Below are 12692 nucleotides of genomic sequence, written 5' to 3' on the forward strand. Positions count from 1 at the left end.
AATATGCTCCAAATCACTATTAATCAGAGAAATGCAAATTAAGACAACGCTGAGATACCACTACACACCTGTTAGATTGGCTAGAATGACAGAAAAAGACAATGCAGAATGTTGGAGAGGATGTGAGAAAACAGGGACACTGATACATTGTTGGTGGAATTGTGAACACATCCAGCCATTCTGGAGAGCAATTTGGAACTATGCTCAAAAAGTTATCAAACTGTGCATACCCTTTGATCCAGCAGTGTTTCTACTGGGCTTATACCCCAAAGAGATACTAAAGAAGGGAAAGGGACCTGTATGTGCCAAAATGTTTGTGGCAGCCCTGTTTGTAGTGGCTAGAAGCTGGAAAATGAATGGATGCCCATCAATTGGAGAATAGTTGAGTAAATTGTGATATATGAACGTTATAGAATATTATTGTTCTGTAAGAAATGACCAGTAGGATGAATACAGAGAGGACTGGAGAGATTTACATGAACTGATGCTAAGTGAAATGAGCAGAACCAAGAGATCATTATATACCTCAACAACAATACTGTTTGAGGATGTATTCTGATGGAAGTGGATTTATTTGACAAAGAGATCTAACTCAGTTTCAATTGATCAAGAATGGACAGAAGCAGCTACTCCCAAAGAAAGAACACTGGGAAATGAATATAAACTGCTTGCATTTTTGTTTTTCTTCCCAGATTATTTATACCTCCCAATTCTCCCTGTGCAACAAGAGAACTGTTCGGTTCTGCATATATATATTGTATCTAGGATATACTGTAACCTATTTAACATGTAAAGGACTGCTTGCTATCTGGGGGAGGGAGTGGAGGGAGGGAGGGGAAAAATCGGAACAGAAGTGAGTGCAAGGGATAATGCTATAAAAAATTACCCTGGCGTGAGTTCTGTCAATAAAAAGTTATTAAAAAAAAAAAAGGAACCTTTGTGCCAGGATATGGAAATTTAACACTTGTACTCCTTTGCCTTTAACTTGCTGCAAATGCCCTGGCAAGGGAGGAGAAAAGACAGCATGGCATAGAATCTGTATTGTTCAGCATACCTGTAACCAGGAATTCTTTTTTTTGTTGGAGGATGCAGACAGGAATAGACAGGAAGTGGGCAATGCTCACAAGGTATGTAGACATCCAACAGAGGAAGGACACTAGGAGATTTCTGTGCTTCTGAAGGACTGATTACAGGGCATGAAGGAGACTGGGGGCTAAATTTGTCTCCATCCCATTATTGGATTAGTCCATAGTTGCCAATGGTAGGGCCAAATGAGGAGCTGGGGTAGGGCCCAAATAAGGTGGGGAGGGGAATTGGCAAAAATGAATGGAGAATGTGGTCAGTGCCTTCTAAATTATGATGTTTCAGAGCAATAGGAATAGTGACTAAGGCCTTAGAGGAAGAGATTTGCACACTTGTTCCAGGAGCAGTGGCAAAGTGATCATAGCTCCAGAATTACTTGGAAAGATATGGGGATTAAAAAAAGGAAGAAGTAACTGGGGAAAAATAAAATATTAAATAAATAATATTTAATTAATAATTAATTAAGAGGAAGTAGAGAGGGAAAGTGGAAGAAGGGAAAATGAAAAAAAAGAGGAAATGGCTGGATCTTTTGTTATTTTGAAACCTCTATGTCTTCCAAACAATAAGCATAAGTGAAGATTTCTTGAGACATAGGTATCAAACACAAGACCCCCCAAACCAGAATACAATGAAATTGGCAAGTTAAAAAAATAATCTAAAAATACACTAAAATATAGAAGACATTACATTTTAAAACTAAATCACTATGTGGCCCGCAGGGATTTTTATGTTTGGTTTAGAGGCCTAATTTCTATTTGAACTTGAATCACTGGTTAAGACAACCTGGGAAAAGGAATGAAGCATGACATCAGGTAATATTTGATCTAGCAAAGCTCTTCCACTTTGGCAAAGAACACAGAGATAATTGTGTTTTGTTTTGTTTTGCTTTGCTTTAATTTGGCAGCTTATCTTTCTCATGGTGAATACTGATCAAGTTGACAACACCCACGTTTTAGAGTATTTCCAGATCACTTCCTGGGACATTCCTGGTGTTAGAATTCTAAATCTGACCAAGAACACGAGATATAGAATGCCTGCTGAGGAAATAACCTTCAAAAACATGAAAAAGTTCTGTAATAACTTCTTGGATGGGCTTGCAAAGGTTTGGATTTGATTTGGTTTTGCTTTTTGGTCAGGGGGTGAGTAGTATAATCTGGTAATTTTCTATAGTTCTACTGGTCAGGTTCAGCTTTATGAATTTGCATAACAGATAACACAATTTTTTAAAAAAAATAGCTTTTTATTTACAAGTTATATGCATGGGTAATTTGATCTACTTTTTCCCCTTCTTCCCCTCATTCCCTCCCCCCGATGGCAAGTTAACCAATACATGTTAAATATGTTGAAGTATAAATTAACAGATATCACAATTATAAAGGATATTTTTGGGCTCAACTTTGAGTTATGGGGGAGAAATAGAATACTGACTTGAATTTAAAATATTCTCTTACTGGATGATAGGAAAAACTTTAATTTTATTTGATATATATTTTTTATCACCTTCCTTTTTGGAAAGAACTAGTTATTTCAATGAATAATAACAATATGGATAGAATATCTGGTAACTGTCAGCAATCAAAGAAATTCTTAATTGGCTGAGAATGAGTTTGGGATGGTAAACTGATGAATAAGCACATTCCAAAGCACTCATTTAGGTAATCCAACATCACCTAGGAAGTAAATGGTAGAACCAGCATCCAAATTCTGGACCTCTTAACTGTGAATTCAGGAGTCCTTCCCAAAAAACTTATTGCCAACTTTTCAGAAGCCACTTGCAAGCAATCAACTAATCTTCTAATTATAAATTGTTCTCAATTATTCTTTAAGCATTGAACTTAAAAAGCCATGGTTTTGGATGTGTACATATTTGAAAATAAGAAAATTGTTAAAAAAATTTACAAAAACAAAATTTGGAATTTTTACCGATTCAGATTTACTTTTTAACTCCTAATTAGTCTACATTCAAGAAACTTTTCTGTATGGAGCATAGGAACTCATACTTCTCTTCTATCCCTCTTCTTTCCACACCACCCCATCTCATGATATATGTTATAAACAAATATTACTAAGAATTCTATGGTAAATTATAATCTCAACAATCAGAGTGTGCCTCCCCCTGCTAGAACTAGCTAGATGAGTCAGTGATTAGAACCCCCACCTAGAGTCAGGAAGACCTGTGTTCAAATGTAGTCTCAGACATTTATCAACTGAATGATCGCAGACAAGTCACTTGATCTTTGTCTGTTTCCATTTCCTCAACTGTAAATAATCATGGGGATAATCATGACACTTCCCTTCCCAAGGTGGTTGTGAGAACCAAATGAGAACATAATGCCTGCCACGTAGTAGGAGCTTCATAAATTCATGTTCTAGTCTTCCCCCTGCAGCCCTTATTATTATTATCAGACAGTCCACTTAGCAGGTGGTTGTAGGAAAGACTCTTGATTCCTGCTTTCATTCCTCTGTCCTAATAATAATTATGATATTTTAGGATGTTATCAGACATTTTTAGAGACATGACCACTGTATTTGCAGAGGCAAATTAAATAAGGTGATTTGTGTGTATGTGTGTGTGTTTGTGTATGTATATGTGTTTGGTGAGGGACACAGAGTCCATAAAAGGGCTTTGGCCATCAATGAAGCAAGAAAGCTTTATGGAGTGAATACCTGTTATGTGCTTAACCAATGGTAGATGCTGCTGGAAATTTTATGAAAAGTTTTGTTTAAATACTTAAGATAAAGAGACCAAAAAAAAAAAAAAAAGCCCGATGGCTATTAAATTCAGTGATCAGTCCAAGAATATATATAATCGTAATAATATTTCTATCTATCCATCTATTTAGCACTTTAAGGTCTGCAAAGAGCCTTATATAGGTTATGTCATTCAATCATCACAACCCTAAAAGGTAGACTCTATTATTATATCCACTTTCCAGATGAGAAACTGAACCTGGCAGAGTGTCACCTAGCATCACTCAGCTAGTAAGTGTCTGAGGCAGGATTAGAACTCAGAGCACCCTGCCTGAAGATTCAGCATTCTATACATCATCTAACTGCCTCTCTACATGATACAATAGGACATAATAAGAAACCTATTGTACTTGAAATAAAGAGTCCTGTTCATATCTCAATTCTGCTCCTTACTACCTGACACAGCACCTCTGTGCCTCACTTTCCCTTTCTGTCAAATGAGGAGACAGGACTAGATGGCTTCCAAGGACCCTTCCAGCTGAAAAGTCTTAACAATTTGTATTTGCCCCTGTTATCCATTTCAATTCCAAATCTGTGTTCCTAGTTGACAAGAGTACCTTCTAGGTCTAAATCTATAAAACTATAACCTGGGGTCAATCAGTAGGTTTCAGCATTGATCTGCATGGGTCAAATATGCCATTATTTCTGGTCAGGGTGAAAATCCCTCCTCATCCTCAGGCATTGTGACTAGAGTCAGCTATTTGTGTGCCTTCTCACTTTAAAATCTCATTTGAGTTTTTAATTTGTCTTTTCAGCAACAATTACCCAGTGAGAATATTCCCAAAGATTGGGATACTAAGCCTGTTAAGGTGCTTGTGGGAAAGAACTTCAAGGAGGTTGTCTTCAGCCATAAAAGAAATGTGTTTGTAATGTTCTGTGAGTATTGCTCAGGGGAAATGAATGCAGGAGGGAACAATGGCGCCTAAATATTATCATACATGTGGTTGTTGGGGCATTATCTGGCTCAGCAGAAAGAAGGCTGGGTTTGGAGTCAGGAATTCAAATCCTGTCTCAGACATGTACTAACTATAATATTCTGAGTAAGTCACTTAACCTTCTGTTTGCCTCAGTTTCCTCAACTGTAAATTGGGCATACTAATAGCCCCTACCTCCCAGGGTTGTTGTAAGAAAAATTTATATTTGTAAACTGCCAAGGTCAAAGTTAGTGCTACATAAATGCTATTTAATAATAATTCTTTTGCTTCTTTTGCCTAGTTTTTTTCTGATAATAGCACCTACTTGGAAGGGTTGTTGATAAAGAAAATAATATTTGAGAGTGTTTAACATAGTACATGGTAATAGTGGCTGTGTTTATTCCCTTATTCTCCTTATTGCTGAAGGGATTATATCCAAACCAATACATTACTATAATTCAGAATAATTCCTCTTTAATTGGTTGCTACATTCAAAGCACTATTTCATAAGTCTTTCAAGGAAAAAGAGAATATTATTGATCAACATGGAAGACCCTATGACAGTGCTAAATATGGATCCAGGAAGCTTGGCATTAAAAAATTTCTTTTATCATAGTGTCTATGTGACTATAAACATACTACTTCTCTAAATTAGATGCTTCTCTCTCTTAAGACTTATCTAACACATTAAAGATGACTTGCATTTTTTTTTTTGGAGGGTGGAAGGCAATTGGGATTAAGTGACTTGCCCTGTATCACACAGCTAGTACCTGAGACCAGGTCCTATCCACACCTATCTAGCTGCTCTCAACTTGCATTTTGGTAGAGGGAATTTCTATACTGTCCTGATCCCCCTTAATGCTTGCATCTCCCCCCCTGAAATTATCTCAATTTATCCAGCATATATCTTGTTCACATATGGCATTTTCCTGTTGATCTCTCATTAGACTGTGATCTCCTTGAGAGCAGGGATTGTATTTGCCTTTCTTTGTCTTCCCGGCATTTACATGATGCCCAGTTGTATAATAGATATTTAATAATTGATATTGCCATGAAAATAAAATTGTCTGCATGTTGTTCCATGGGAACATTGTTATAATTACAGCTCAGAAGTCAATGTTAGGTGTGCTCAAGAAATTAATTAATGCAAGTAGCTGAAGGAACTTGTTTCAACACTTTTTTTCTTTAAAAAAACATATTTCTTAGGTTTTGTAATCAGGGATGTAACAAAAGAATCTTTTGTTTTTTGTCCTAGTCCTCCTTCCTTATCCTCCCCTTTGTAGAATGTAAGATACTTGGGATCAGGTACTGGCTTTATAATGAGAGATGGGGATTCAGGTCATGTAACTTCTGTAACATCCAATTAATGAGGAATCAGGGAAGGGACATGCCCTCCAGGATAGGAAATAAAATACTGCCTTGCATGTTTCAAAGGTGTGTCAACTAACTTAGGCACCCATTTTTGCAAGAACGTAAACTAAATCTTTCCTGTATTCAAGCCTACACACACACACACACACACACACACAACACACACACACACACACATCTTTTTTATTTCCTCAGTAATGTATATACATATATATACATTACTGAGAAAATCAAAAAGATTCTTGAATCAGGAGTCTTTATCAGTGGCAACTACAAGTGCAAGGACATCTGTTAAGGAAACACCCAAAATTTAGTAGCTAGAAAAAAAGAATTGGGAAGCTTGTGATAATGGGATTAAATTTGTCCTTGGAGCTTAGAAGAAAAGGGTTCAAATCCTGTTTCTGAAAAATACTGGCTATGTGATTTGGGGAAGTCATTTAACCTGTAGATGCTCCCAAGCCTGTGAGTAGCACAAATGCAAACCAACAATAGTAAGAGTTTCCATAACCAAGAGTCCCCTATATGAGTGAGAGCACAGATTCTATACCTATCCTATATTTTATATATAAAGAATATATAATTATCAAGAAGGCAAAATAAGATTGTGCCAAGGGTGAGCTTGGAGGTAATATGATGTGTTGGTGAGAAGGATGGGAAGAGGCAGGAAGAAGATATTATTCGTTCTCCATTTCACTGGTGGGTCAGATAAGGTCCAAGTGATGAAATAATGGACATCCATAGCCTTTCACATGGAACATTGTGGGTTCCCTCCAATCATCTTTCTGTCCGACTAGGAATACTCTAGTTGTTAGAATGCTCATTTGGCTCTGCTAAAAGTCATGGTAATGATGAAAAACAAAATCGGTGTCATTTTCTTTTAAGTAAAGCTGTGGTCGAGTGGGCTCCCTGGAGAGGTCCATTAGATCCCTCTCTTTCCTGAAACCAGCAGGCAAAGTTTGCTAATGCCTTGGGGACTTGGTATACCTCTAAGGACAATTAAATGGAGCTTCATGGGTAATAGGAGATGGTTAAGAAATTACACTAACTCAGAAATCCTGGGGTTAGTCCCAGGAACAGGCAAAAAAAGGGATGGAAGGAAGGGGCAAAGGAAGTATCCAGAGTGGGAAAGAAGAGCAGCCATTCAACTATTTTTCACTCTGAAACTTACTAAAGTCTTAAGAAATACCTTTGTCTACATTGTAGGAAAAGATTGTGTTTTTTTTTTTTTTTGCCAAAAAAGATACTTATATTTTGCACTAAATACCAGCCTAGATGGCAAATGGCCACTCCTATATTTTTTATTGCTGGACATAGTGATTCTTAGGCCACTTCTCCTCAAAACAGGATTATAGAACATTTAAGAGCAAGATAAACATGATTTTTAAGGAATGATTAGGAAGAGAAATACCAGGAACCTAATTAGAAATGAAAAAGGGGGCTAACATGAATTTTCCAAATCTTGGTTTAGTTTTTTCTTCTTCCTTAACTATGTCTTTTCCTATATCCTGTCTCTTACAGATGCTCCATGGTCTTATGAATGCAAGTCTCTGCTCCCAGTATTGGAGGAGCTAGGCAAGAAATACCAGTATCATGAATCTGTCACCATTGCAAAAATTGACATTACTGCCAATGATATTCAACAGACATTCCTGGAAAAGTACCCATTCTTCAAATTCTTTCCAGCTAAATCTGATTTGGTGAGAACATTTCGGTCTTTCATATGGATCTATTCAAGGACTGCCTTTAACCTTTTTTTTGAGTTGTATGATAATGATCAATGCTTTAATATTTCATGGATCCCTGATCTCATTCTTTTAATAGCAGGAGTGGAAGGGAGAGGTCCTTTGGAAACTCCTTTTTTTACATGGGTCTTTATGTATTTAGTGATCCCATTTCTCATTAGATTGGACAGCACTTCATTAGAGAATCTCTATGGTCCTTTTTTAGCCATAAATCTAAGATTCCACGATCCTACTTGATTTTTAAGCCCAGTGTACCTCACCCTATTGAACCTGACTGTCTCTTGACTATCAACATTTTGTTTTTGTTTTTCTCCCAAACACCAATTTTGTGCTGACCTGGTGCCACTGTAAGTGTTTGGGTGCAAGCCCAAAAAATAATATAGGGTCCTTTCTTCCAGAGTTTAGCCCATGAGTGTCAAACCTTCAGCTAGGGAGGAGCCATGTGTGGCTTACAAACTCTCAAGTGCTGCCAGAACCAGATTAAAATGCAATTGATAAATATTTATCAAATAAGCAAAAATACAAGAAAACATAGATAATGTCAATATGCAGTTTCTTAATGCATTATATGCCCACAGGGCTCCTTATGTTCCAATTTGTAGCCTCATTTTTTTTTTTTTGAGTTTAAAACTACTGGTTTAGCTGAGGACATAAGACTAATACATGAAAACAGTCAGGAAACAGCCTCTAGAAAGGAAGAGATCAGTGTGGACTGGAGTGGTTGGAGAACATTCTTTACAGAGCAGATATTTTGATGGGGAGTTAAAGGAGGGATAGGATTTATATGGTGGAGGAAGTGGCTGTAAATCGATCATTGCAAGCAGGTTCAACTCTACTAGAGCCAGGAAAGGAAATAGGAATAAGTAGGATATTCAGGACACTGACGTAATTGGAAGAGAGGCTGTTTGCTGGGAAAGATTTGAAATTAAAAGGACCTTGAATGTCAGGTGGAGGCATTAAAAAATTATCCCAGAGGCAATAGCTGTTTCAGGAAGATTATAAAAAAGATGATAAAAGCTTTACACAAGAAGCAGCATCACAATATAGTAGACTCAAAAAAGAACTGATTCAAATTCTTACTCTGATTCTTATGAGGTATGTGATTATATATGTCATTTAATCTTTTTCAAGTCTCTGTGAAATGGAAATCATGATGTTGTTGCAATTAGAAAAGAAAGGGTATATACAAAACTTCAAAAAATTTCAAGCACTATATATACAAGATATTGTCTTGGAACATTTAAAACTTTAGTAACTTAGAAAAATATCAATTGAAAATTTAATTATTTACATTTCTTCTATGCTTTTATAAATTGTGAATAATAAATTTTTAATTTTGACAAGACAGAGAACTTTGTCATTATGTTTTGTATATGGAACTTTTTTCAGACCAATGGATTGGTTGGGAGAGTTCTCACACTGGCCACCAAAATTAACTTAATCTGTCTCCAATAAACTTTTTTTTGGTGAGAATCATATCAAAACTGTCACATATGCATAAATACCTCATTCTCCATGCTATATAAATCCAGATAAAGGACTATGGAAACTTAATGTGGATGGAAGCATAATATTTTCACCTTTTTAATTTATTTTTTTTCCTCTCATGGTTTTTCATTTTTGTTCTGATTTTTCTTTCAAAACATGACTAACATGGAAATATGTTTAAAATGATTGTACATGAATAATTTATATCAGATTGCTTGCTGTCTTGGTTGGGGGAGTTAAGGGAGAGGAGAAAAAATTAGAACTCAACTTACAAAAATGGATGTTGAAAACTATCTTTAGATGTAATTGGAAAAATAAAATGCTATTGAAATAAAAAACCCCAATCTCCAAATGATCTTGAGACTAAGAATAGAAATGCAATCTTTAAATCACTGAGTATAAGGTGATGTTTTTCAAAAGTTTGAAAATTGAATAAAGTAACCGATAGCATAGGATTGTTATGTTGAATTTTAATAATAAATAATATTGAAGAAAATTTAAATAATCTTTCAAATGATGTTTTTGTAAATTCATAGCATTTATATTTCTGAACTTATTCAAGCTTAAAAATCACAGTAGAACCATATCGGTTATTACCACGTTTGGAATCCTTGGGCCAAGGAATACAGCATTTTGGAAAGGAAACTGGATTTGGACTCAGAGGACAGTGTTTCACACACTGCCCCAGCTCTTTACCAGCTGTGTTGGTTAACAAGTTGATTAACTTTTCTGGACTTCACTTATAAAATGAGAACTTTTAATGAAGTGATATTTAAAGCCCTTTCCACCTCCAAATACCTAATACTAAGGATTTGTTTTCTTTCTATAATTGCAAGAGAAGTCAGACCACTATTTTGTGTTTTTAGATAGCCATAATTTGCTTTATTTCTGTAATTTCAAAAGAAGTCAAACCAGTAATTTATGTTTTGCTCTTCTTTCTTCTTAGGTTGTACCATATAATGGCGAATATTCCCTGAATGCCTTTATTGACTTTGTGGAAAAAGAAATCAAGTCCCAAATGGAATTAGAGGAGGTAAAGGCTGTCTTATTTTATCCTTAATTATTATACCCAACTTAGGGAACTAGGCAATTAAAAAACCAGTTACATATTAGGATAGACTATCAGTCATTTTCATCATCTCTTCTTCCTTAGAATTAAGGATTGGCTTAGGTGCATTGAACATTTTAAGGCAGGGGCGTAGAACAGATAAAGATGAAAGGTGTTCTTATCTAACTCAAGAATTATAGGATGTTATGCTTGCTTATGTATATAAGCTATTTTATATGTATATATGTGTGTATATTGTGCATGTATATATGTGTATCTATGTATGTATGTTTGTATATGCATGTGCATATATATAAACACACATCTATATATCCATATTTAAATATCTATATCATTTTTTGCCTGACCTGCTGAAAATAAAAGAAAGAAGAAAACATCTAGTGATGGTCTTGAATCCAAATCTCTGTCTTGAAGTCAGGAAAGATACAGGAAATTTTCTCAACTCCTTCTACTAAGTCTTAAATCAATTGAAATTAGTTAAGTTTTTGGAGATCAGTGCCAATTCTGTTGCCTCCTAGGTATCTGGGAAGAAAGCTCTTGTATTTGTCTTCCTATTGAAGTCAACTAGATGGCCTTCAGAGTGATAGTGTGGGGCGTTAGAAATGGGACTGGCATGAGCATCGGAAGATCTGGATTTGCATCTTTCAGCAGAGACATTAGCTTAAGTGGCCCTTAGCAAATCACTTAAATTATTCAATCCTCAGTTTCCTCAACTCTAAAATGGAAATAATAAGAACCTGCAGTACTTATGTCACAGGGTTATTATGAAGCCCACATGGCACAGTATATCTAAACTGTTATATAGATAAACTATTCTTCTTTTTATATTCAATGGAGTTTAGATTAGAATGGTTTTGGTGCAAATCAGCATCCTACAATTGCTTTTGATAGTTCAAATTTAGCACACTATTGCTCAGGAAGTTCCTTGGAAGTGAGGTGGAGTAGTGGATACTCCAGACTTGGACTTGGGAAGATGAGTTCAAATCTAGCCTTAGATATAAACTAGCTATGTGACCCTGTCAAGTCACTTAAAGTTTGTCTCTGTTCCTCATTTGTAAAATGATCTGGAGAAGGAAATGACAAACCATTCCATTGCTTTTGCCAACAAAACTCCAAATGAGGTAATAAAGTGTCTGTCATGACTAAAAACAACTGAACAACAAACTCAGATAGTTAAAATCTATAACTTTTGTAACTGGATAAAGTTGCTGGGGTTTGAGTTCATCTTCTGTAGGCTTGCTCAAAGCATCTTTAGGACAACTCTAGGAGAAGACAGGACAATGGGCATGACCCGCTCTTCATTCCATGTTAGAGGAATGTCTTAAATAGGGAACAATTTTTCTACATGATCTTCAAAAACTCTTAACATTCTTGCTATATATGATTCTCTTTATTATATCTGTAGCAGGTGAATAAGTCATAATTGGGAAAATGAATCAAAGGCTTTGACATAACCACTAAAAGCAGTATAAATGCCATGATGCTTTGGGGGAGCTTATTCAATTATTAGTGATTGATTTTAAGTTGCTCTTTATTCTCTTGAGACTTTTGGACAAATCCATTTTGTTTCTCAGCCAATATATTGCTTTTAAAAAAGTGTTACTGATTTTTTGAGTGATAGAAGCTGTGAATATTTTGTTTAAAATACAGAAACACACAATTGATTTATATTTGGAAAAGTAACTGGTCATCTATTGAAAAGAAGGAAATAGCTTTAAAAAACACCATCTATATCTTAAATATTTTACCAATATTACCATTTTACCAATGTCTCATTTAATCCTTACAACAATACTAGAAGATAGTTGTTTTAATCATCCTCATTTTACAGTTGTGAAAATTGAAACAAAGATTAAGTTATTTGCCGTGGTCATACAATAAGTATCTGAGACAAAATTTGAATTAAAGTCTTTTAACTTCAGGTTCATCAGTCTATTCCCTATGCCAGCTAGCTGCCTTTTGTATATAGATATAAGATGACTTCTAAGAAAGAGTGGAATCAGACTTGCATGTGATAAATTTTTGATAAAATGCTTTGTTTGTGATTTTTGCTGTGCTTTGGAACATTTGGACAATAATTATTGATCTTATCCAGTCCTACCATTGTCCATTTTTGCAGAAAAGCTAGAATTTCAGCTATCCTTTTTGACCTGACTTTCCTGTGGGACTTAAACTTTTGCATTTGGCTCAACTCATATTTTGGAGTGTTAGACTTTTGAGAACCTGAAGTTTTCCTTCTTCAAAAGTTCTGTATCTCCTTTCATTTTAGTTCTC

General features: G+C 35.5%; 1 protein-coding gene across 5 annotated transcripts in view; it reads left to right on the forward strand.

Moving 5' to 3' along the window:
• PDILT (protein disulfide isomerase like, testis expressed) overlaps positions 1 to 12692 on the forward strand; it is an 84145-nt gene that overhangs the window by 66693 nt on the left and 4760 nt on the right. For all 5 annotated transcript variants that reach the window (XM_052001572.1, XM_052001556.1, XM_052001564.1 and 2 more), the window contains 4 exons: positions 1988 to 2185; positions 4590 to 4710; positions 7638 to 7816; positions 10296 to 10382. In XM_052001572.1, coding sequence (XP_051857532.1) covers positions 1988 to 2185; positions 4590 to 4710; positions 7638 to 7816; positions 10296 to 10382 — 585 coding nt within the window. The remainder of the gene's footprint in view (positions 1 to 1987; positions 2186 to 4589; positions 4711 to 7637; positions 7817 to 10295; positions 10383 to 12692) is intronic.

This window comes from Antechinus flavipes, chromosome 1 (assembly GCF_016432865.1).
Source record: "Antechinus flavipes isolate AdamAnt ecotype Samford, QLD, Australia chromosome 1, AdamAnt_v2, whole genome shotgun sequence".
Taxonomy (NCBI): domain Eukaryota; kingdom Metazoa; phylum Chordata; class Mammalia; order Dasyuromorphia; family Dasyuridae; genus Antechinus; species Antechinus flavipes.